General features: G+C 46.9%; 1 protein-coding gene across 3 annotated transcripts in view; it reads left to right on the top strand.

The window, feature by feature from the left end:
• PAPOLG (poly(A) polymerase gamma) overlaps positions 1 to 18,917 on the top strand; it is a 44,810-nt gene extending 25,893 nt beyond the window's left edge. The window contains exons 11-22 of one of the 3 annotated variants that reach the window (XM_079968645.1): positions 972 to 1,092; positions 3,188 to 3,272; positions 5,090 to 5,143; positions 6,492 to 6,611; positions 7,245 to 7,354; positions 10,187 to 10,308; positions 10,404 to 10,576; positions 12,699 to 12,781; positions 13,193 to 13,413; positions 14,614 to 14,667; positions 15,080 to 15,199; positions 18,152 to 18,917. In XM_079968645.1, the coding sequence (XP_079824771.1) occupies positions 972 to 1,092; positions 3,188 to 3,272; positions 5,090 to 5,143; positions 6,492 to 6,611; positions 7,245 to 7,354; positions 10,187 to 10,308; positions 10,404 to 10,576; positions 12,699 to 12,781; positions 13,193 to 13,413; positions 14,614 to 14,667; positions 15,080 to 15,178 (1,242 nt within the window). In that variant the 3' untranslated portion in view covers positions 15,179 to 15,199; positions 18,152 to 18,917. Of the gene's footprint in view, positions 1 to 971; positions 1,093 to 3,187; positions 3,273 to 5,089; positions 5,144 to 6,491; positions 6,612 to 7,244; positions 7,355 to 10,186; positions 10,309 to 10,403; positions 10,577 to 12,698; positions 12,782 to 13,192; positions 13,414 to 14,613; positions 14,668 to 15,079; positions 15,572 to 18,151 lie in introns of those variants that run through there. The other 2 variants (XM_079968647.1, XM_079968646.1) reach the window with 2 other exon arrangements.
• The last annotated feature ends 7,230 nt before the right edge of the window (positions 18,918 to 26,147 follow it).

The following is a 26,147-nucleotide window of genomic DNA, read 5'->3' as shown; positions in this document are numbered from 1 at the left end:
CTGAGCCCGGCTTCGGCTGGGGAGGGTGGGATATAAATAAATTATTATTATTATTACTATTTTTTATCTGCTTCACCCAGAGGCACAGTTGTTGGGGTCGGGGGAGAGACATTCCCTTGCCTCTACAAAACAGGGAGCAGAGTGGAGTGGAGTGCAGAGTTCAGGAATAATATGCCCCGCTTGGTTATAAATTCTGAGACTATACACCTGCGTACCTTTATAGGGTATCCAGCTAAACAGTTCCACTAGTACAGTGTTTTTAAGCAGCACAACAGAACTTCCCCACACACCTCCAAAATTGTTCCATAGGGTTGGGGGAACCTTGAAATAAATTTGAGGGGCACATGGGGAGAAGAAAAGATGAGGCAGTTCCATTGTGTTGCTTAAACCGTTTTTAACATTGTGTAATACTGTATTTTCATATTAATGTGTCTTCATTGTTGTGACCTGCCCTGGGACCTTAGGATGAAGTGCACATAATAAATGTTTGTAGTAGTAATAAGAATAATAAACCAAGAGACATGAAACATTGAGTTGGAGGCCATCTGTATTGTGTTATCAACTAACTAATTAAGTCATTGAATCTGTATACCGACTTTCATCCGAAGATCACAGGGCGGTTCACAGCGTAAAAATACAAAATGAGAATCCAAAATACACAATAAAAACTGCAACTTGTTTTAGCAAATTCTATAGTTTAACTCTGATGGCATAACAGGGAATCAGATACACACACGGGAGATTAGGCTTTCAGTGACTACTAGTCATTATGGCTGTGAAAAAACGCTGAGTATGCTTCTGAATGCCTGTTGCTGGAGATCATGGCTGGGCAGAGCGCTGTTGCCCTTGTGTCCTTGTGTCCCGTGGGCCTCTGTTCAGCCATCGTAAGAACAAGATGCTGGACTAGATGGGGCCTTGGTCTGAACCCAGCAAGGGTTCTTAACGTTCTTATAATCCTTCACCTGCCACAGGTAAATCCATCAGACAGGTATCACCTGATGCCGATCATCACCCCAGCGTATCCACAACAGAACTCCACATATAATGTGTCGACTTCAACCAGAGCGGTAATGGTAGAAGAATTCAAATACGGTAAGCCACCTTGATCAAGGTAAAGGTAAAGGTACCCCTGCCCGTACGGGCCAGTCTTGACAGACTCTGGGGTTGTGCGCCCATCTCACTTAAGAGGCCAGGGGCCAGCGCTGTCCGGAGACACTTCCGGGTCACGTGGCCAGCGTGACATCGCTGCTCTGGCGAGCCAGAGCCGCACACGGAAACGCCGTTTACCTTCCCGCTGGTAAGCGGTCCCTATTTATCTACTTGCACCCGGAGGTGCTTTCGAACTGCTAGGTTGGCAGGCGCTGGGACCGAGCAGCGGGAGCGCACCCCGCCGCAGGGATTCGAACCGCCGACCTTTCGATCGGCAAGCCCTAGGCACTGAGGCTTTAACCCACAGCGCCACCTGCGTCCCGGAAGACACAGTAAGGTAAAGGTAAAGGTACCCCTGCCCGTACGGGCCAGTCTTGACAGACTCTGGGGTTGTGCGCCCATCTCACTTAAGAGGCCAGGGTCCAGCGCTGTCCGGAGACACTTCCGGGTCACGTGGCCAGCGTGACATCGCTGCTCTGGCGAGCCAGAGCCACACACAGAAACGCCGTTTACCTTCCCGCTGGTAAGCGGTCCCTATTTATCTACTTGCACCCGGAGGTGCTTTCGAACTGCTAGGTTGGCAGAAGCCACCTTGATATATATTCCCAAATGGTGGGGTATAAACACTTTTGAGCTAGCAGTGTGTGGTTCTCCCAGAGACCATAGATGCAGGCTGACGAGGGTCAAACTCCCTCGGGAGGTTGTGGACTCGCCTTCCTTGGAATTTTTGAAGCAGTGGTTGGGTGCTTTAGTTGAGATTCCTGCATTGTAGGGGGTTGGACTAGATGACCCTCGGGGCCCTCCCAGTGCTACAATTCTATGATTCTATGATAGTGGAAACAGAAGGAGAAGTTGGAAGTGGGAAGGGCACTGTGTCTAGATGAGGATACTGATGGCCAAGAGAGATGTATCTGGTTCTTGATTGCATAAGACTTGATATAATAATAATAATTTATTATTTATACCCCGCCCATCTGGCTGAGTTTCCCCAGCCACTCTGGGCGGCTCCCAATCGAGTGTTTAAAACAATATAGCATTAAATATTAAAAACTTCCCTAAACAGGGCTGCCTTCAGATGTCTTTTAAAGATGAGATATCTGCTTATTTCCTTGACATCTGGTGGGAGGGCGTTCCACAGGACAGGCACCACTACCGAGAAGGCCCTCTGTCTGGTTCCCTGTAACCTCAATTCCAGCAATGAGGGAACCGCCAGAAGGCCCTCGGCATTGAACTTCAGTGTCCAGGCTGCACGATGGGAGTGGAGACGCTCCTTCAGGTATACAGGACCAAAGCCGTTTAGGGCTTTAAAGGTAAACACCAACGCTTTGAATTGTGCTCGGAAACGTACTGGGAGCCAATGTAGGTCTTTCAAGACTGGTGTTATGTGGTCTCGGCGGCCGCTCCCAGTCACCAGTCTGGCTGCCACATTCTGGATTAGTTGTAATTTCCAAGTCACCTTCAAAGGTAGCCCCACGTAGAGTGCATTGCAGTAGTCCAAGCGGGAGATAACTAGAGCATGCACCACTCTGGCGAGACAGTCTGTGGGCAGGTAGGGTCTCAGCCTGCGTTCCAGATGGAGCTGGTAGACAGCTGCCGTGGACACAGAATTGACCTGCAGCTCCATGGACAGCTGTGAGTCCAGAATGACTCCCAGGCTGCGCACCTGGTCCTTCAGGGGCACAGTTACCCCATTCAGGACCAGGGAGTCCTCCACACCTGCCCGACTCTTGTCCCCCCAAAACAGTACTTCTGTCTTGTCAGGATTCAACCTCAATCTGTTAGCCGCCATCCATCCTCCAACCACCTCCAGGCACTCACAAAGGACATTCACCGCCTTCACTGGTTCTGATTTAAAAGAGAGGTAGAGCTGGGTATCATCTGGGTGTCTCTATGCTTTGAAAGTTTCCCCCTTAGTCTCAGTGCTATGAGTTGAGCCAAGTAGCCTTTGAGTTCCCTTTCCAGACTTGTTCTCCCCCAGTTCAAGTTCTGTGAAGGCACCCCAGGCTACCCAACTCAGAAGAGTTTTGTGTCTCTACAGGTCTTGTGGTTACAGACGAGATTCTTCAAGGGAAGTCAGACTGGTCAAAGCTGCTTGAGCCGTCCAACTTCTTTCAAAAGTACAAGTATGTGAGAGTACCCGGGCTTTCAAAGCCCCTATTGAAGCAGTTGCAGCTGGCAATGCTTACACAAGTTTAAAAACAACGTAAGATCAGAATAACAATAACTTCCCAGCAGAGCAGGTAAAAATTCTTCTGTGAAAAAAAGAACAAGCTTGTTACTGGGCAGCCCTCCCTAGGGGGAGGTGTTGCAGAGGCAAGGAACCACAACAAAGATTCCTTGTTTCTGGTAGTCACCCACCTGCCTCTGATGGTGGAGGGCCTTAGAGCATGGCTAGGCAAACTAAGGCCCAGGGGCCGGATCCAGCCCAATTGCCTTCTAAATCTGGTCCGCGGATGGTCCGGGAATCAGTGTGTTTTTACATGAGTAGAATGTGTCCTTTTATTTAAAATGCATCTCTGGGTTATTTGTGGGGCCTGCCTGGTGTTTTTACATGAGTAGAATGTTTGCTTTTATTTAAAATGCATCTCTGGGTTATTTGTAGGGCATAGGAATTCGTTCATTTTGAAAAAAAATTCAGTCCAGCCCCCCACAAGGTCTGAGGGACAGTGGACCGCCCCCCTGCTGAAAAAGTTTGCTGATCCCTGCCTTAGAGGAAGGCCTTAATATGTACTCTGGCAGGTTCATGCTGGAGGATGTGATCTTTTAGGTACCCAGGTCCCAAGCCGCTTAAAGGTAAAGGGACCCCTGACCATTAGGTCCAGTTGTGACCGACTCTGGGGTTGTGGCGCTCATCTCGCTTTATTGGCCGAGGGAGCCGGCGTACAGCTTCTGGGCCATGTGGCCAGCATGACTAAGCCGCTTCTGGCAAACCAGAGCAGCACACGGAAACGCCATTTACCTTCCCGCAGGAGTGGTACCTATTTATCTACTTGCACTTTGACGTGCTTTCGAACTGCTAGGTTGGCAGAAGCAGCTACCGAGCAACAGGAGCTCACCCCATCGTGGAGATTCGAACCGCCGACCTTCTGATCGGCAAGTCCTAAGCTCTGTGGTTTAACCCACAGCACCACCCGCGTCCTGGTTCCCCAAGCCGCTTAGGGCCCTTCAAAGGTTTAAACTGGCACTTAAAATTGTGCTCAAATGTACTGGGAGCTGATGAAGTCATTCCAGAACTGAGATATGTACGCCCAGCCCTAATTACCAATCTTATTCTGCTGAAATAAAAAAGGTAAAGGTAAAGGTACCCCTGCCCGTACGGGCCAGTCTTGACAGACTCTGGGGTTGTGCGCCCATCTCACTTAAGAGGCCAGGGGCCAGCGCTGTCCGGAGACACTTCCGGGTCACGTGGCCAGCGTGACATCGCTGCTCTGGCGAGCCAGAGCCGCACACGGAAACGCCGTTTACCTTCCCGCTGGTAAGCGGTCCCTATTTATCTACTTGCACCTGGAGGTGCTTTCGAACTGCTAGGTTGGCAGGCGCTGGGACCGAGCAGCGGGAGCGCACCCCGCCGCAGGGATTCGAACCGCCGACCTTTCGATCGGCAAGCCCTAGGCGCTGAGGCTTTAACCCACAGCGCCACCTGCGTCCCTCTGCTGAAATAAAAGAAACTCCTTAATCCCACAGCCATTCTTCTTATGGAGCTTCCCCTTGGTAGAAGCTTTAAACTCTTCTTAAGCATTAAATCGATCCAAGCAACTAGGCCAGAAATGGGAAGCGATGTTGACCTGTAAGCCATTGGAAACATGTGGGGATAGGCTTCTCCTTACAGAAGAAATGGGAGAAAGGCTGAAGAGGACGTGAAAGTTGTCTAGCACTTTGGAAAGGCCTTTTGTTAAAATGGTTGAAAAAAGATCACATTAGCATTGCTTTACGTTTCCAGGCATTACATTGTGTTGACTGCTAGTTCCTCAACTGAAGAACACCATTTGGAATGGTAAGTCAAAGGCCTGGAAACGATGCCTTATGAGGAACGGCTAAGGGAGCTGGGCATGTTTAGCCTGGAGAAGAGGAGGTTAAGGGGTGATATGATAGCCATGTTCAAATATATAAAAGGATGTCACATAGAGGAGGGAGAAAGGTTGTTTTCTGCTGCTCCAGAGAAGCGGACACAGAGCAATGGTTCCAAACTACAAGAAAGAAGATTCCACCTAAACATTAGGAAGAACTTCCTGACAGTAAGAGCTGTTTGACAGTGGAATTTGCTGCCATGGAGTGTGGTGGAGTCTTCTTCTTTGGAGGTCTTTAAGCAGAGGCTTGACAACCATATGTCAGGAGTGCTCTGATGATGTTTCCTGCTTGGCAGGGGGTTGGACTCGATGGCCCTTGTGGTCTTTTCCAACTCTATGATTCTATGAAGTCTCTGAAAACTCTGGGTGTTAGATTTTCAATGTGATGATAATATGATTTGGGGAGGGGGTGAACAAGGGTAATAGGCTGGAGTCATGCCCTGTCCGTCAGAGCTTCTTACCCTAGAATGGCAGGACGTCTGATGACTGTGCCAATAACTTACATTCAAGTGCTCAGCTCAGAGTAAAATGCAGAGGTCTCAGACCTGCAGCCTTTATGGTGCTTTCAAACAAAGCAAAAACCTCACTACTGTTTGGTTTATTATTGGGGTTGCTTTGAGCATGCTTTGATTTTTTTATTTCTAAGTTACCTTGAGTATGAGAGTTGGGGCACCCAGCTTAAATAAATACAGTGGTACCTCGGGTTAAGTACTTAATTCGTTCCAGAGGTCCGTTCTTAACCTGAAACTGTTCTTAACCTGAAGCACCACTTTAGCTAATGGGGCCTCCCGCTGTTGTCGCGCCCCCAGAGCACGATTTCCGTTCTCATCCTGAAGCAAAGTTCTTAACCTGAGGTACTATTTCTGGGTTAGCGGAGTCTGTAACCTGAAGCGTATAACCTGAAGCGTATGTAACCTGAGGTACCACTGTAAAACAATACAGGCATGGCCACACACGCATCACGCTGAACCCAGAAGCAGGCCGAAAACATTACAAAAGGGGACAGGGTGGGGTGCTTGCAGGCTTTTTCAGATGCATGTGATGTCACTTAAATATGCGGTGCCTTGGAACGTAACCCCTGCATAAATTGGAGTTGCCTGTAAACCAAAAACGTGCACCTCCTGGTCCAGTCTTAAAACTTTGGTTTGTTGCAGTACACCCATTGGGCCACGTGGTGTCACCCTTCAGTTGGTGGTTAGAAGTAAATCGGGCAGCCTTCAGTAAAACTGTTAACTGAAACTTCATTTTGCATTTTTCTCGTGTTTGTGTTTTTAGGGTCGGCCTGGTAGAATCGAAAATCCGTGTGCTTGTTGGAAACATGGAACGGAATGAATGTATTGCAATCGCCCAAGTGAATCCGCAGTCCTTCCCAGGGAGTAAGGAAAAATTCAAAGAGTGAGTTGATGCTTCGTTGGCTACTTGGGCCCGTGAAAATGTGGCGGCATTGGGGTGTAAACTTCTTGTTGTGATGGCAAGAACAGATTCCCTTGAGGAGTCCTTGGAAGGGAATTTTTCAGGGAAAGATTAGCCGATATCATAGCTGTCAAATTTTCCCTTTTCTTGCGAGGAATCCTATTCGGTATAAGGGAATTTCCCTTTAAAAAAGGAAAACATTGACAGCTATGGCCGATATGAACGTGAGTGCCAACAAATCCCCGATTACTGGCTATTCCTTCCCTGCAGCCTGCCTTTTCCTGAGCCAGAAAGCAGGCAGGGGACTCCTGCTTAGGAGAATGCATTTTGCAGAGCTGCTTGGTAGGTAGAGGAAGAATTGAGTATCTGCCAGCTGATTCTCACGTCTGTAAGTGCCCTGTCCCTGCAATAGGGTAACAAGAGAAGCATAGCGATTCAGAGCCTTGCAGTGTAGCCCTGCCTGTTCCTGTGTGACACCTGGAGCTCTCTACCCTGCCTCAATATTACTGAAGCATCATGCTGGTTTTCCTTGGCCATCCCTGCATTGCTGCAACTTTGCTGACATCTCGCCAGTCCTTTCAGTTCAGTTCAGCTGTCCTGGAACTTTCCCTTCAGGAGCGACTTTGTGTCTGTATGGTTTCTGGGGATAATTTTTAAGAAAGCGGAGAATGCAGAGAGTGTCTGCGTTGACTTGACCTACGATATCCAGTCGTTCACGGACACAGGTAAACAAACCCCTTCTCTTCTTGGTGAAAGTCCTGCCACTGAATGGGCTAAGGTCGCTTGCCTGTTTCCCAAAGGGTTGCCTCACTTCAGTATAAATTAGTGCCTATACTAACTGAAGAATCAAGTTCTGCTGGGAGTTGGAAGCTTTTCTCCCACTGCCCCCGTGTGTGTGTGTGTGTGTGTGTGTGTGTGTGTGTGTTTGTTTTCAACTCGACAAGCCTTCTGATGAGGTTATGTGCTTAGTCTTGTGAAATATGAGAAAGAAGCATTGCTTGCTAACCATCCAGCGACTCTGTTTGCAACATAACAGTATAATCCACTGTGCTCAGAAAAACTTTGTTTCTTCATCTCATTTTGAAAGAAAAGGCCCTAGAGCAGGGTTAGCCAACATGGTGCCCTCCAGATGTTGCGGTATCTGAAGACATGAAAGCTCATGCCAGTAACAAACTTAGTTGGTCTCTAAGGTGCTACTGGAAGGATTTTTTTTATTTTGTTTCAACTACGGCAGACCAACATGGCTACCTACCTGTAACTATTACAACACCTGTTGTCCCAGATCAAAGGGAATGCTGGCTGGGGCTGATGGGAACTGGAAGCCAGAGGGCACCATCTTGGCTAATCTAGTGCTGGAAACTCGCTCATTCCTTAATGCCACCTAACTATTGTGCCTCTGCAACCTCCTGGTTTTATTCCTTGATTGCGGGTATTCCCCCTTAGCCCATAACATCTAATCAGTTCTGTTTACAATGAACATGACAGATCTGCTCTTGGAAGCACTGAAATACTGGAGGGTGGCGAGAGGGTCAGTGCGTTTCATGGGAGCTTCTCAAAATATACCGTGCTAAGCTTAAAGCTTTCGCTCCTGCCTTCCAATGCTGCTACTGCTGGAACTTGCTGGGATTCTGTGTGGTGCCTTCACATTCTAAGTAGCTACCCAAGCTGTGCTTCGATGGAGAACAGAACAGTTCTTCCCCAACCTCTGCAGTTTCAAGGGCCACACTGGGCTCTCTTATTTTGACTTCCGGTATCAGTCAGTCGGAGGGACGCGGATGGCACTGTGGGTTAAACCACAGAGCCTAGGACTTGCTGATCAGAAGGTTGGCGGTTCGAATCCCCGTGACGGGGTGAGCTCCCGTTGCTCGGTTCCTGCTCCTGCCAACCTAGCAGTTCGATAGCATGTCAAAGTGCAAGTAGATAAATAGGTACTGCTCCGGCGGGAAGGTAAACAGCGTTTCCGTGCACTGCTCTGGTTTGCCAGAAGCAGCTTAGTCATGCTGGCCACATGACCCGGAAGCTGTACACCGGCTCCCTCGGCCAATAAAGCGAGATGAGCGCCGCAACCCCAGAGTCGGCCACAACTGGACCTAATGGTCAGGGGTCCCTTTACCTATCAGTCAGTCAGTCAGTCAGTTTTATTTCACATAGCCAAAGGCTGCCGCAATTTACACAGAATCATTCAACAATTAAAAGAAAATATGCTGGATTGATACAAAAAGCTTAAAACATTTATATTATCAGAACATTACCTACTCTAAACAGAGCTATAAAAGTACCTTAATATACAAGTTAAGACATTAAACAAAATTTATAAGCTAAAATTATCACATGGCCACTAATATATTAAAAATAATGTTAATTAATACAATGTGCAATTATATTCAGAGTTTGGTGATAAAGATAGAATATAGCTTGATGTAGATAGGGTCAAATAAATTCATCTCCTTTACAGTTGGTAGCTACCTTGGTGATATAATTTGCTCTAATTTTCCTAGCGGCAGTTGCAAAGAGTGCTACATGCCAGGTCACATACTTATCTGTGTGCGGGCAGATATAAAATCATGTCAGAGGGGTTCTGGCCAGGGGACCTTGTCATTATAGGTGCTAAAAATCTTCCTCTTGCTTCATTATATAAGGGGCAGTGCAAGATATAATGCACTTCAGGACATCCCCTAATACAAACACATTCGTTTGTTGGTATGCCTCTGTGTCTCCCATCTCTATAAGCAGAGTTTATTGTATTTGATCGCAACTCTGTAAAAGCTTTCCGACGTTGCAGAAAAGTCAATTCATTAAAATAAGATGTGTGTTCATAGGCCTCTCTAAGTTTAAAATATAATGGGGCACATGTAGATGTGTACATAGAGTTTAGATCGTTTTTAGTTGTCACTGCCCTTATGGTTCGCTTAAAAATATTTTTCTGGCAATATAAGGGACGTTCTTTGATCTTGGTCACTGCGAGGTCATATTTGCCCATCCGATGTACCCTAGTGACCAGTCACAGTCCCCTCCCAATAAATCGCCGTCTGTACTGCTTCTCTCCCTTAGCTCTTAGCTCCTGCTGTTTAAAAGGCAGTAGTGCCCCCTAAGAGCTATTAGAACAGCTTGGTAGCCAAACTACCAGGGCATGCCTTCATCTGTGCACCTGTTCTGTAAGCCCCACAGTGTACCGTATTTTTCACTCTATAAGACGCACCAGACCACAAGACACACCTAGTTTTTGGAGGAGGAAAACAAGAAAAAAAAATATTCTGAATCTCAGAAGCTGGAACAGCAAGAGGGATCACTGTGCAGTGAAAGCAGCAATCCCTCTTGCTGTTCTGGCTTCTGGCTGCGCAGCCTGCATTCGCTCCATAAGACGCACACACATTTCCCCTTACTTTTTAGGAGGGAAAAAGTGAGTCTTGTAGAGCAAAAAATACGGTACTTCGCTGTGGGACAGAGCTTGCATGGGCTGTGAATGGAGGAGGCTGTCGCTGCAGCAGAATAAGCGGCAGCTCACATTGCTGTGCAGGCTTCCTTGATCTGCTTGACCTTCTTTCTTCTGCCTTAAGTTTATCGGCAGGCGAATAATATCAGCCTGTTGAAAGAAGGCATGAAGATCGAAGCTGCTCACGTGAGGAAGAAACAGCTCCACAATTACTTGCCTGCAGATGTCTTGCAGAAGAGAAAAAAGGTGAGCCCAAATTCTGGACTTTACATTTTATTTTTATTAAAAAAACAAACCCTTTAGTTGTAGGTCTGCGAACTTAAGTCAGTTTTTCTCAACAGAGTATGCCAGACATAAGCCAAAACATTGGTGGACCTGTGTTGAGAAGCACATCTACGGATGATGGCTGCTTGGGCAGGTACAGGGACGTAGGCGTTGGGACACAATCCAGGGCTCTTCCCCCTTTCAGCAGCATGGCAAAACCCAGCAGCAGTTCTACAAAAGAAGTTGAAAGGTGGGCATAGTCTTAATACATTCTGTGTTGCCGCATCAATGTTCCGTTGCTCCAGAAGCGGCTTAGTCCTGCTGGCCACATGACCCGGAAAGCTGTCTGTGGACAAACGCCGGCTCCCTCAGCCTGAAGTGAGATGAGCGCTGCTACTGTTGGGATATTCCGTTCCGCCTTAAGGAACAAGCATGGTTGTTGTGTGTCACATGCCTGTTCACACTCCAGCACAGCTTGCTGGGAACTTCCGTTTGTGTATAGCTTTTGCTTTAGCTGTCTTGCTTTGGACACGAAGGGGATCAGACATGTTTCCTTTTGTCCTGATGTACGCTGAATAAACTGCTTGTAAATATGCTCACACAGCCTCTCCTGCCACTTCTGTTTGGGCAGCTTTTACTCTGCTGAGTAGCGTGCCTTAGCTTCTGAAGCTCAGGTCACAGATTCATGCTGAACCAAGGACTGGAGTTTGCTTGGCACACTGGCCGGTGGGCTGGAGCCAGCTGGGGACCTGCCAATTGCCCCTTTTCCTTGGTTGCATGCTAACAGCAACCCCATAGTCGCCTTTAACTGGACTTAACCATCCAGGGGTCTTTTACCTTTTTAAAAAAATGTCAATGCTTGTACCATTTTCAAAGCCTCGCTTCTGTCCTAAGACCCAGGAATGCTCAGCCACTTGATCTGGCAAAGAGGACTTGTGTCCATGAAAGCTTGTGCTATATTTGCTAGTCTTTAAGGGACGCAGGTGGCGCTGTGGGTTAAAGCCTCAGCGCCTAGGGCTTGCCGATCGAAAGGTCGGCGGTTCGAATCCCTGCGGCGGGGTGCGCTCCCGCTGCTCGGTCCCAGCGCCTGCCAACCTAGCAGTTCGAAAGCACCTCCGGGTGCAAGTAGATAAATAGGGACCGCTTACCAGCGGGAAGGCAAACGGCGTTTCCGTGTGCGGCTCTGGCTCGCCAGAGCAGCGATGTCACGCTGGCCACGTGACCCAGAAGTGTCTCCGGACAGCGCTGGCCCCTGGCCTCTTAAGTGAGATGGGCGCACAACCCCAGAGTCTGTCAAGACTGGCCCGTACGGGCAGGGGTACCTTTACCTTTACCTTTAAGGACACAGGTGGCGCTGTGGTCTAAACCACAGAGCCTAGGGTTTGCCGATCAGAAGTCGGCAGTTCGAATCCCCATGACGGGGTGAGCTCCCGTTGCTCGGTCCCTGCTCCTGCCCACCTAGCAGTTCAAAAGCACATCAAAGTGCAAGTAGATAAATAGGTACCGCTCCAGCAGGAAGATAAACGGCATTTCCGTGCACTGGTTCTCCAGAAGCGGCTTGGTCATGCTGGCCACATGACCTGAAAGCTGTACGCCGGCTCCCTCGGCCAATAAAGTGAGATGAGTGCCGCAACCCCAGAGTCGTCCACAACTGGACCTAACGGTCAGGGGTCCTTTTACCTTTACCTTTAAGGTGCCACAAGACTATGGGGAGGCCATTGTTGCAAGAGACTCCTGCAACCGCTCCTGCATTTGAGAATGCCTGGCGCTGGGTCCATCAATTTTGAGTTAATTTCCACAAGGCCAAATTCTTCCTATTGTTACACACAATCTTCTGCCAAGCTGTAGCAAGATTCCAGGCACTCACCCAGGGTCTTGTTTCCGTTATGAATTCAGGTTGGTTCATGGAGGACACACAGATCAGCTTTGGAGATTCTGTAGCTCTGTGTGTGTTTGAACCATGTTGGATTATTCTACCGCTGTAAAGACTCGGGTCTTTGCTGCCTTTTAAATCTGCCTCTACTGTCAGAGGCAGGATGCCTTTGAATACCAGTTGCCTGCAATCTCAGGTGTGGAGAGCGCTGTTGCATTCAGTTCCTGATTGCAGGCTTCCCAGAGGCATTGACTTACTGTGAGAGTAGAGTGCCGCTTTAGATGGTCCTATGGCCTGATCCAGCAGCCTTTTCTTACGTTCTTAAATCTGCTTAATGTTAACTGACTGAACCGACTTACAGCAAAATCTTTTGTCTCTATTTATTTGAACAGAAGTGGTTTTTATGGTGACGTTGTGCCAGACCTATAGAGCCTAACACATGTCAAGACATGTTCCTTACCCAGGGAATTATCCTTACCCTTATTCCTGCTTTACACAGGAATGCTGTCTTTCAAAGTACCACCATCTGTACTAACAGAGAGAAGCCACCGAACGTCCTTCAGCCTTTGATGTCTTCTCAAGGTTTGTCCATTCCGGTAGTTGGTCCACGTACTGTGTCTAAAATGTGAAAAATCATCTATTCTTTTTGGCACCCGTCTGTCTCAAGAGACAATGGAGTGTGCCTCCAGGGGTAAAATAAAAACTCTGGAGAATCACAGCACCCGCTGTGGCTGCAGAGCCCAGTAACTCATAACTGCAGCCTCCCGCGTCATTTCCGCTACTATCCTTCATCCATTAAGATCCCAGGGTGGTTTGCAAAATAAAGTTTAAACAATACATTCATTTTTTTTAAAAAAAAGAATTAAAACATTCAGTTGTTTAAAAAACATATATTCGAACCATAACCGCACTGTGGCAGAAGAAGGCATTGGCGAGAGTTCTTTGTTGGAAATCCATAAGTTAAAAACTTTAAAAGATTCTTCTTTTTTGCAGTGCCGGATTCCACAGTTGCAGATAACATGGCTGCACCTTCTCCAGGCAGCTACAGTATCTCCAAGGCTGTAGAGCCAGATGTGGCTCCCACACCTGCCCATAACCATCAGCAGCATCTGGATGGAGTGGCTTCTGCAAGCGTGAAGAACATTTCCATGAACAAGAGAGGTCATGCACCTGCCTTGCAAGACGGGTTCAAACGGCTAAAAGATGTAGGAACGGCAAGTACCTGGTCAGAGTGGCCTGATGTTACATGACAGATGTTGAAACAATGCCTAAGATTGCAGCCTCATACTGACGGAAGCATGCATAGGGGGAGGGAAGGATCCTGACATCTGAATACTCAACTCCGTTCGGACTTCGCAGAGGCCGTTAACAGGTTTTTACAGCATAAGTAACACAACTTGCCTGAAGGGCTCCAGAGGCAGATTTTAACATGACTTGTGTTTGCCGCCTTGAAGGAACCTCCAACCTTTTCCACTTTTGTGTAGTAGCTATAGAGCCGAAAGGACTGGATCAAATGTCAGCCGAGCAGCACTGGATGGATATAGGGAGAAGCACTTTCCATTTTCTCTTGGGCAAAAAGCAATGACAAACCTAGACAGCATCTTAAAAAGCAGAGACATCACCTTGCCAACAAAGGTCCATATAGTTAAAGCTATGCTTTTCCCAGTAGTGATGTATGGAAGTGAGAACTGGACCATAAAGAAGGCTGATCGCCGAAGAATTGATGCTTTTGAATTATGGTGCTGAAGGAGACTCTTGAGAGTCCCATGGACTGCAAGAAGATCAAACCTATCTATTCTGAAGGAAATCAGCCCTGAGTGCTCACTGGAAGGACAGATCCTGAAGCTGAGGCTCCAATACTGTGGCCACCTCATGAGAAGAGAAGACCCCATGGAAAAGACCCTGAAGTTGGGAAAGATTGAGGGCACAAGGAGAAGGGGACGACAGATGATGAGATGGTTGGACAGTGTTCTCAAAGCTACGGACAAGAGTCTGACCAAACTGCGGGAGGCAGTGGAAGACAGGAGTGCCTGGCGTGCTCTGGTCCATGGGGTCACGAAGAGTCGGACATGACTAAACGACTAAACAATAACAACACTTTCTGTTGTAGCTGTGATAAGTCTTAGGAATGCTGTAAAAGGCTATTTCACATGGCTTCCAGACAGATTTCACCTTAATGGTGTCTCCAGATCCTTCATGGTTGCTATGAGGCTGCAGTCTCAAAGCCTATTTAATCCAAAGTCCACTCTTATTCCTTTGGAGTGGGCATGTCTTGTTTTGTGCTTCAAGATTTTGAAGTTGCATGTGGGGGGATAGTAATTGCACAACGTTACAGACTTATCCGCTTCTGGCTGTAATTCACTGTTCATTGTCTTTAAATACTGACTAGGTTTTTCTTCTTCTGATCCCTTCAGCGCAGCCTGGGAGACACCACACTGGTTCCAACTTCTGGCACATTAAGATCACAGGTACTGTTTGGAGCCCCCTTAGTTTTAAAAGAAGAACCAGAAATGGAGCTATAGTTCCTATGGCTTAAAGGCCTTAAATATTTACTTGACATCCATATATATTCTTTACCCCTAAAAATTAGTGCCAAACATTTGCTTTTGGTGATATGCATGTTCAAATCCCAAATTTCAGCCTCTCGAGAGCTTTGCTTCCTAGACTAGGGGTTAAATTAGTTTTAAAAGACCTTGATAATGAAATATAAAAACCGTAACACTCAGCTGTGTTATTTTAGAAGAAGAATAGTAGCTGAGCATTGGAAGGTGAAAGACACAGCAGCGCAGGATCAGTGCCAGGGTCCACGGATGTGTCTTTTTCTACCTGAACTCCTGGAATCTCAGCTTCACACATCTGATTTCCGTTTTCCTTTCGCAGCGGCTTTCCAGTAAAGAGTTACCAGATTCATCCTCCCCGATTCCAGCAAGCGGAGTTCGTGTTGTTAAAAACTCCATCAGGCTGACGCTCAACCGATAGCAGGCACCTCTTCGGGCAATGTTAAGTGAAATGTGTTTTTAATGGCTGCTGCAATATTATTTCGTTTCACATGTCATTCTAAAAGCATATTACTTGGGCTGTAACAGTTGGACTTACTTGGAAAAAATATTCTAAGCAATTGAAAAGGTGCCCAGGTTCAGTAACATCCATATGTGTGTTTGTGTATCTCACTCTTGCATGTGTTTGTAGTTGCCCTGGGTGTTGGAGATCCTAAATCTCTTAAATCTCTCTTCTCAAGAGGCCTTCTCTTTAAAATGCCCTAATAGGATGTGTGTCTTGAACTATAACACAGCCTGATTCATACTTCAGAAATATTATTTACTTTATATGCAGACTTAACTGATGGATTAAGCTACTAAAACGTGTGTGTGTGTGTGTGTGTGTGTGTGTGTGTAAGTGTGTAAAGGTAAAGGGACCCCTGACCATTAGGTCCAGTTATGGATGACTCTGGGGTTGCGGCGCTCATCTTGCTTTACTGGCCGAGGGAGCCGGCGTACAGCTTCCGGGTCATGTGGCCAGCATGACTAAGCCACTCCTGGCAAACCAGAGCAGCACACGGAAACGCCGTTTACCTTCCCACCGGTACCTATTTATCTACTTGCACTTTGACGTGCTTTCGAACTGCTAGGTTGGCAGGAGCAGGGACTGAGCAACGGGAGCTCACCCTGTTGTGGGGATTCGAACCGCCGACCATATACACATACATACACACACACACACACACACACACACACACACTTATTTGACCAGGTTGCAGTCCGCTATTGTTTCTTAAGAGAAAATGCCCAAAGCAGCTTACACACTTAAAATACACAGTACAATCCTGAAATCGACACACACAAAACTTAACCAGTTGCCAATCAGCAACACCATAAAACAGCAACGTATTTAAAAGGTATCTTATTTATTCCATCCATGCGGGCGACACCTAAAGCAGGGATGGGAGCTGTGGGGCGAGTGCAGCCACGAGGCCCTCCCCATCTGTGTTACAGCCTCGTCTCCTTGGCTTTCCTTGTACCTGTCCAGCAATGACACTGTGTTTAAAAGCTTCCATTTGTTCCAACGGACACTGTTTTTAAGCCCTAAGTACTGGATGGAGGGGGACGCGGGTGGCGCTGTGGTTTAAACCACAGAGCCTAGGACTTGCCGATCAGAAGGTCGGCGGTTCGAATCCCCACGACGGGGTGAGTTCCTGTTGCTTGGTCCCAGCTCCTGCCCACCTAGCAGTTTGAAAGCACGCCAAAATGCAAGTAGATAAATAGGTACCACTGCGGTGGGAAGGTAAACGGCGTTTCCGTGCACTGCTCTGGTTCTCCAGAAGCGGCTTAGTCATGCTGGCCACATGACCCGGAAACTGTACGCCGGCTCCCTCGGCCCATAAAGCGAGATGAGCACCGCAACCCCAGAGTTGGCCACAACTGGACCTAATGGTCAGGGGTCCCTTTATTGGATGGATGACAGTTTTTCCAGGGAGATGAGGTTGCAGCTGGATTAACTTCCCCCTAAAAGATCACACACCCCTGACATTGCATAGCAGTTAGGCTTAAAAACCACCATTGCTGGTTGATGTTGAGCTGAATTGCTGTGCAGGGTGAAGAGGCTGGGGAGAAGGGGGCAGTGCCAGATTTACGTATAAGCTAAACAAGCTATAGCTTAGGGCCCCACTCTCTTGGGGACCCTAAAAAAATTTAAAGGGAAAAAACCTATAAAAATATAAGATAAGAAAACAAATAAAATAAAACCTACAGACAGCAACAGTGTTTTGTGTTGTGTAGGCTCCTATGATGTAAGTAATGGGCCCCGCCTGCTAGCCTGCTCCCCAAAATATCACTGGTTTGCTCATTTCTATATCTAGAGTGGACACGGGTGGCACTGTGGGTTAAACCACAGAACCTAGGACTTGCCGATCAAAAGGTAGGCGGTTCGAATCCCCGTGACGGGGTGAGCTCCCATTGCTCGGTCCCTGCTTCTGCCCACCTAGCAGTTCGAAAGCACTTCAAAGTGCAAGTAGATAAATAGGTACCGCTCCAGCGGGAAGGTAAACAGCGTTTCCGTACGCTGCTCTGGTTCACCAGAAGCAGCTTAGTCATGCTGGCCACATGACCCGGAAGCTGTCTACGGAGAAACGCCAGCTCCCTCGGCCTATAGAGCAAGATGAGCGCTGCAACCCCAGGGTCAGTCAGGACTGGATCTCATGGTCAGGGGTCCCTTTACCTTTACCTATATATAGGGTGCCTACAATCTGCATGGACTGATTGCATGGCAACACGTAGCATGCAGCTGCAGTGCAGCACAGTTGAATGTAGGTCAAGCTGTTGTACCTGTTATCTAATGCTAAAGAGTGCTTGTAGACTGATGATCAGGCAGCATAGATTTTAGGGTATGAGTCTCATGCCTACTGATTGATTTCATGTCATACATAATTTATTCATTTTGATAGCTTTAGATACCTATCAGGTCCATAAATTAGCATATAGCAGATATTCAACACAAAAAACAGCAACAATTTGTTGTTGACAAAGAACAGCTGGGCATATAAAGGGCCCCATTTCCTTCAGTAGCTTAGGGCCTCATCACACCTAAATCCAGCCCGGTGGCGGGGGGGGGGGGGGAGAGAGAAAGGAGGGAAGAGAGTGGAAGGGTGTGTGTGTAGCAGAAGTGTGTGTGCTCCTGTTCCAGCCTCTGCTGTTAGATATCCCCCCAGGGAATGTGGCCCTTGAGATGGGAGAGAGGGGAAAAGGTGCCCTATCCCTGATTTAAAGCAGGGAAATAGGGGCCACAGCTAAATGGTGGTGCACCTCCAGCTAAGATCTCAGTTGGGAAAGTCCTCTGCCTGACATCATGGATAGTGGAGTGTAGCCAAGTTCTGAGCTCAGTGGATTGCGCAATGCAATGCAATGCACCTTATCTTTGTTTAAACTGATTTAATCTTCTGTAAATTTCACTCTGCAGGTGCTGCACCATCTGAACTGTTGCCAAAAAATATATATATTCCAAGATGCTATTGCCCAAAATCCATGGCCCCGTGTGCCTGTGATTTGGATATTTGTTCCCTTGGACTGTGTCTACTTCATGTTCACTGTGCGGATGCATAGCTTCATTTTAAGTCTCGTGTTGTCTTGAGTGGAAAACGTCTTTTGTTATAAAAATCCAAAAAAAAAAATGTCTTGTGCCTATTTTTCCCGAAAGGGGTGTCATGCAGGCAGCTTGGCTATGGTGGACTGGATTCCACTGGATTCCCCAGTAGCACAGGCAGTCTGGATCTCCCCCCTTAAAACATATTCTTTACGCAGTTGGCAGCTCTAATCAGGAAACCCACGAGCAGTTTTAGCAGCGTGGAAAGGTGGAGACCGCTCTACTTAAACTGATAGGTTTCATGAATTAGGTGATTCTTGTGAAATTGATTGGAATAATTTTACGCACAGGAGAATCTCTGTGTGTCAAGGGTGCTTCTCTTTTTGAAATGCAAATTTGTAGAATTAGGCACCTATAGCTATGCACTGTGTTCATGTCCCATAAAAACTGCTTCCCATGGAGGCCCACAAAACGAAAACCTAGAACACAATCCACCCATAGTTTAAGAACATAAATGCTCCATGGATCGTAATGAGAGTTGAGCATGGCTTTCTCTCACTACTCCTCTTCCCTGGTCCTATTTGAAATCCATGAGAGTTAAATGTGATTCAGTTTTAATTGGATTGCACTCTGGGTTTTTTTTTTTTTTAAAAATTAAAATTCAAGCAAAAACTTTAATCTGCCACAATACTGAATTGTCTAGGATAATTTCTGACACTTGAACTTTGGAACAGTCTGAAGGCTTTGCTGTATGGCCTTAACACAAGTAATTTGGATTGTGAGTTTTATTGGCTGAAATCTCAAAACTATTGCTCATACCTTGTCCAGATTATATAAAAATTCCTGACCTGCCTTTTTTAGTTTACCTATTTTCTGTCAACTGTGACTATGAATGCAGGCAGGGCTGGAATATTGAGTTTTACTGGAGTCTGGACAACGTACTATTATGAATAACTTGCCTAGAATCAACACTGCCCAATTTAACACCACTGCACTCATGTTGCCAAAATATCTCCCAAAATTTGCTCTCCACCTTCAAATCAATCTCTAGAAGTGTTAGGAACAAATACTGTTTACAAATCTTAAATTACGTGTTGTCTTGTGTTTTTGTAATGAGGGGGAAAAAAGATAATGTATATTCAGAGTATTTTTGTATGTATTGTAAAATATCATCTTTTCAAAGAAAAATTTAAAAAACTCTAGTCTCTCATCTGCTTTGTTTGTGTGTGGTCAGAGACCCAATTACATTTCGACCTAGTTAAAATGTCTACCAACTGGTAACTTCCCCCTAAACTGTCATTCTGATGCAATTCCTTTTCCTCATTGCAATCAGGAGTATAGAAAGTGCCTCCTACTTAAAATGCCAGTAAATGCAGCTTCTGCTAAGCATTTGTGGTAGAAGTTGCATTTCCCAATCAGAATCCAAGCTGTGGAGTTGCTGTTTCACAAGACTGATTCCCAGCATGGATAAACACATGCATGTGTTATGTGCTAAGAGCTGGTGTAAGAGAGTGTCTAAGGCAGCGGTTCTCAACCTGTGGGTCCCCAGATGTTGTTGGACTACAACTCCTATCATCCCCGAGCTCTGGCCTTGCTAGCTAGGGGTGATGGGAGTTGTAGTTCAACAACATCTGGGGACCCACAGGTTGAGAAAGGCTGGTCTAAGGGATGCAGAAGCCTTTGAATAAAATTCCACCTTTCAAAAGCTATTAGAATATGGGGGCTAATCATAGCTGTCAACTTACAGATTTGAAAATAAGGGACCAGCAGCCTCGAAAATAAGGGACCAGCAGCCAAAATAAGGGATTTTAGTCAACCAGCAGCCAAACGAAGCCTCAAGCGGTGGTTCCCACAGCGCAGCAACCCGGCAAAGGGGATGCAGCAAGGAAAACCACCGTCACCTCTCCGCTGGGAAGCGCTGAGCAAAGGCGAGTCCCCAGGCAACGCGGCCGATTTGATTGGCACAAGGCATGCCAGCTCCACCCCCTAGTCGTTGTTAGACTCCTTATTGGGTGAGCAACGCAGCCAAGCAACACAGTTGGAGCCTTCCTCCTCCTTGGCCAGCAGGGAGGGAGAGAGAGGAGCTGCTTCCTTTGAAATCTGGGAAATTTAAGGGACATCATCAATAAGGGACAGCAGAGGGACACAGCGCTGGCATAAGGGAGTTTCCTGCCAAATAAGGGACGGTTGATAGCTATGGGGCTAATGCCAATCTTCACAGATAGGCTATTGGGATGATACAGAAGCAATGGGGGGTTAGGATTGGGTCAACTGAAAATGCCCTTAAGTCACACTGTTGAGTAGATCCACTGAATTAATTGGGTATGGCCAACTTGAATGCGTTGACTCATGCACACTTTTGCTTGTCTCATTCCTAGAAAGTACGGATCCAACCGGTTTTCTGTTTGCCCCACCACTTTCCCTGGGAAAACCTGCTCTTTACCATTGAATGGGAGCAAGCGCCAATCTACAGAAAACCCAGTTGACATTTGCTCCCATTCAGCAGGTGTGTGTGGACAAGACTTTCATTGGATCTTCAACGAGTATGACATAGCTGGATGCAGCCCCGTGACTTTTTGAAAGTAGGGCAATTGGGAGTGTGGTGTTAGTTGGTGACTATGGCACACTTGGAAGTTTAACATTTTGGTAGTCCATGTGTTTACAGCAGTGATGGCCAAACTTGGCCCTCCAGCTGTTTTGGGACTACAGTTCCCATTATCCCTTACCACTGGTCCTGTTAGCTAGGGGTGATGGGAGTTGTAGTCCCGAAACAGCTGGAGGGCCAAGTTTAGCCATCACTGGTTTACAGCATAGAGTTGTTTCTGCAGCATCGCCCAGTGAGTAACAGCTACAACTTTCAAAACTAACCCTAGATATGTGAAAGCAGTCCAAGCTGGATGTTACTGTAGCAAAAAACAGTATCTTAAAAGATACTGTTTGCATCTAGGTGTGCAGAGGTAGCAGTGGGCGTATTGGATCCAACAGAACACCCAAAACGGCAAACCTGGCTTTTGAAGTGGGGAGCAACCCATCCCAAAATGAGCTGGCCATGCACTTATTCTTCGATCACCTATTCAACACTACCTGTGTCTTGCCTAGATTAAGTCTGGAAGTAGATTGGATAAGAATGAACAACCTTGGGGTCTCGGTTCACAGTCATACTCCCTTGGCTCCAATTTAAAACAAAGCAAACTAACTTGGTTCTTTGCCATACCAGTCGTACCTGGGTCCAAATTTTTTACTCCTTTCATGTAAAGTGGCACAGGAGACAACAGGCGTGCCTATGGTACCTTCTAGGGCGCTGGGCATAGCAGACTCCTACTAGCACGTTCTGCAACCAGGAATAACTTTATGTGTTTCAGCACTGTGCTACCCATTTGTCAATGTGCAATGGTGTTGAAAGCTGCTGAATGGTCTAGGTAGGATATGGGTAGGCAAACTAAGGCTTGTAGACTGGATCTGGCCCAATCGCCTTCTAAATCTGGCCTGTGAGCGGTCCAGGAATCAGCGTGTTTTTACATGAGTAGAATGTGTCCTTTTATTAAAAATGCATCTCTGGGTTATTTGTGGGGCATAGGAAAATTTGTTCATTATTATTTTTTCAAAATATAGTCCGGCCCCCCACAAGGTCTGAGGGACAGTGGACCGGCCCCCTGCTGAAAAAGTTTGCTGACCCCTGGTCTAGGAGAACCTAACAGGGTCACGTGTGCCCCTTCTAAGCCTGGTTCTATACTAAAGCAACTTTACTGAGCATGTCAGGGATGATAGGACCACCCTACCCTCTTCACCAAGATGACCAGAGCACGATCCTTTGGGACTGAAACTCCACCTGAGCAACTTGCCCAAGTGTGGAATATTTGCGACTCAATAGTAATTATTGAGCTCCGAGGGAATCTCATGAGAACTTTGAAAATAAACAATACAAGCCTCCAGTAGTCTCATTTTAATGTGGCTGGTCTATCATCCTCGTTCAGGCACCCATTAGCAATTTCCATAATCCCAACCAGCTAGCTCCACCCGGAAAGATTTTGCAAGCCAGGAAGGATAAGTTGAGCATGCAGCTAATAGGCCTCCAGCAGGAATCTGGTAAACATCCTCAGGTTGCATAAACTGATAATATCCGTATTGATATAATGAGGTGGTGATCTGGTCACAACTTGGTACCATTGGAATTGTAACTTAAGCAAATACTCATAAAGTCCTCCATGCATGAAATTACTAAGTGGTCACAGCAGGTGTCTTGAGAATTCCTCTCCTCCCAACAACCAAGGTCCAGATTGTAAAGCCCTTACTACCTGGAAAAGATTTGCTGGCTGGCCCAACAGCACCAGGGAGAAAAGATAAATAGACCCAAAGAAACCATGCATAACCAGGAGACACTGATGGAGGAGTGGCTCCCTTTTGGTCCTCTATATGCTGGTGGACTGCAACTCCCATATCCTTTATTACTGGCCATGCTTGCTGAAATCACAGCTGTTGTACAAAATCCCACTTTCAATACCATTTGTGCCAGCAAACGTTTTGGAGCGGGCACACTGCTACATTTCTAATCCATGCATGTCCCATAACATGCTGCTGAAATCCTGCAACTTTTTTTTTATACTACAGATGTTGTGGTTTATTTTATTTTTTTGTTACACTTTATTTTAGAGCATCACAGAACCACAAACTAATAAAAAATAATTATTATTTATACCCCGCCCTCCCCAGCCAAGGCTAACAACCAATAATTAAAAAAATGAATGAATACAACTTAAAAGCAAGATTAAAATACAACATTAAAACATTAAAATGCAGCTTCATCACAGGAGGAGAAAGGAAAAAGAAAGAGGGGAGGGAATCAAATTGACTCCAAGCCAAAGGCCAGGCGGAACAACTCTGTCTTACAGGCCCTGCAGAAAGAAATCAGATCCCGCAGGGCCCTGGTCTCAGGAGACAGATCGTTCCACCAGGCAAGAGCCAGTGTTGAAAAAGTCCTGGCTCTGGTTGAGGCTAATCTACAGTAACTTCCTTAGGGCCCGGGACCACTAGGGTGTTGCTGTTTATGGACCTTAAGGTCCTCCGTGAGGCATACAAAGTAGAATAATGTGTGGACAGTCCAGTATAAATCCACCACTATTGCACTATTATTGTGTCAATGACATGTTGCGAAATATATCTGTAAAAATGGGGGGGAGTAGCAACGCCCACCTTTGGGGGCCCTCTGAACTTGAAATAAGCAGACCCACTTCTATAGGGATCTTCTGTTTCTTAAAATGCAGCCTCTTGCGCTGGGGAACAAACACAAAACTTAACAGCCCTAAGCTCAATAGGTAGGAAAGAAATCCTTTTTGGGGTTGCCTTGATTCCCATGTTAGCCCTGGGAGAGGACTGCCAGGCCTGATGTTTTCCTTCAACACTTACAGGTGAGGCTCACCTCACCTGCCCAAGGTTGTCACACAAACTCTTCCCTTTTTTATGGCATCAAGAGTGCTGATGAAAACCAGGGAACAGGTGCTATGAAGAAGCTTGCTGATGAGGTTGATTCCTCAACACCAGCGTTTCTCATTTAGAACGCTTACATCCATTGCGTTACAGAAGAAAGTTCTCGCAGCAGTTTATATAGCATAAAATGGGGGGGGGGGGACGGACAGACAGGCGACAGCAGCAGTTATTGAAAGTGACTGTGGAGGTGGAGGAAACCATTGGATGTGCTGGAGGGACATGGGAGGGAGAGCGATGTGGAAGCTCCTCATTGCTGTTATTGCCTTGGCAGAGGTGTCTCACAGAAAACTACTTTATACTGAGTCAGACCAATGTTTCATCTGCTTTTGTATTGTCTACATTGATAGCAGTGGCTCTCCAGGGTTTGGGGAAGGAGTTTGTCAGCCTTGTGGTCTAAACCACTGAGCCTCTTGGGCTTGCTGATCGGAAGGTCGGCGGTTCAAATCCCCGCAACAGGGTGAGCTCCCATTGCTCTGTCCCAGCTCCTGCCAACCTAGCAGTTCGAAAGCACGCCAGTGCAAGTAGATAAGTAGGTGCCACTGCGGTGGGAAGGTAAACGGCGTTTCCATGTGCTCTGGCTTCCGTCATGGTGTCCAGTTGCACCAGAAGTGGTTTAGTCCCAGAAAACTGTCTGTGGACAAACGCCAGCTCCCTCAGCCTGAAAGCAAGATGAGCACCGCAACCCCATAGTCGTTTTTGACTGGACTTACCCCTCCGGGGGTCCTTTACCTTTTTACTCTGTCAGCCTTAACTGGAGACACCAAAGAATGAACCGGGAACCTTCTGTATACAAGACCAGGTGTGCTATATGAGCTATATGTTCCACTACAGTGGTACCTTGGGTTACATACGCTTCAGGTTACATATGCTTCAGGTTACAGACTCTGCTAACCCAGAAATAGTACCTCGGGTTAAGAACTTTGTTTCAGGATGAGAACAGAAATTGTGCGGCGGCAGCAGCGGGAGGCCCCATTAGCTAAAGTGGTCTTCAGGTTAAGAACAGTTTCAGGTTAAGAACGGACCTCCAAAATGAATTAAGTACTTAACCCGAGGTACCACTGTATTCTCTTTGGGTCAAAGACTGATGACTTTGTGAACGTACCCACAAGGAGATTATAAGCCCCCAGTTAAGGTGTTGGGAAGAGAGAATGAGTAACAGCAGTGAAGTTTGGTAGCTGCAGCAGGAGAAACCAACTTAAATATTGGCACCCATCCACAGAGCACAAACATGACAGCCTGTGCTAGGAGCGGCAGGAGGCAAAGGGGCTATTATTTATTTGCATATTTATCATCAGCACTTTCCTACTAACACATCAAAGCGGCATACAGCATGCAGTCACAAAATCGGCAAAAAGCAGCTATTAGAAACATAATTAAATACCAGTTGGGCTTTGAAAAAGAGAAAATTCATATTGCAGGGGCCTGCGTAAACAAAAACGTTTTCAAAAGATGCCTGCAAGACGAGAGGGATGGTTATTTGCTAATATGGATCAGGAGGAAACAGAAGCTCAGCCAAAGCAATTAAATCCCTTAATTGCTCTTCTCAGAATTCGAATGTATTCAAAGTGAAAGCTTTGAATATTGGCTGTGTTTCAGCAAACTACAGCTCACTTTTGTAGTCACACCACAGGAATTATTATTGGGGTTACCTACTTTTACTTAGTGGGACGCGGGTGGCGCTGTGGGTAAAAGCCTCAGCGCCTAGGGCTTGCCGATCGAAAGGTCGGCGGTTCGAATCCCCGCAGCGGGGTGCGCTCCCGCTGCTCAGTCCCAGCGCCTGCCAACCTAGCAGTTCGAAAGCACTCCCGGGTGCAAGTAGCTTGCCGATCGAAAGGTCAGCGGTTCGAATCCCCGCAGCGTGGTGCGCTCCCGCTGCTCGGTCCCAGCGCCTGCCAACTTAGCAGTTCGAAAGCACTCCCGGGTGCAAGTAGATAAATAGGGACCGCTTACTAGCGGGAAGGTAAACGGCGTTTCCGTGTGCGGCTCTGGCTCGCCAGAGCAGCAATGTCACGCTGGCCACGTGACCCGGAAGTGTCTCCGGACAGTGCTGGCCCCCGGCCTCTTGAGTGAGATGGGCGCACAACCCCAGAGTCTGTCAAGACTGGCCCGTACGGGCAGGGGTACCTTTACCTTTACCTTTACTTTTACTTATCTAAATACTGGGATGGGGGAAAGAGAAGAGCTCCAACACTTCCAGACCATAGCTATTTTGCAGATGGGATTCAAGTGGCAAATTTAGGTCACCCAGCAGAAATGGATTTTCTGCTCTTGCACAACAGAATTCACTTCCAAAATAAATCAGGTTTCCCCCTGCGCCCCAGTAAAATAAAAGTGATTGGAAAGTGTGGGGCAAACAACTGCTTGATGTGACATCATATAGCAGCAGTGG

Source organism: Podarcis cretensis (assembly GCF_951804945.1).
Source record: "Podarcis cretensis genome assembly, chromosome: 3".
NCBI lineage: Eukaryota > Metazoa > Chordata > Lepidosauria > Squamata > Lacertidae > Podarcis > Podarcis cretensis.
The sequence above is the reverse complement of the archived record's forward strand: the minus strand, read 5'-3'. Positions and strand labels throughout refer to the sequence as shown.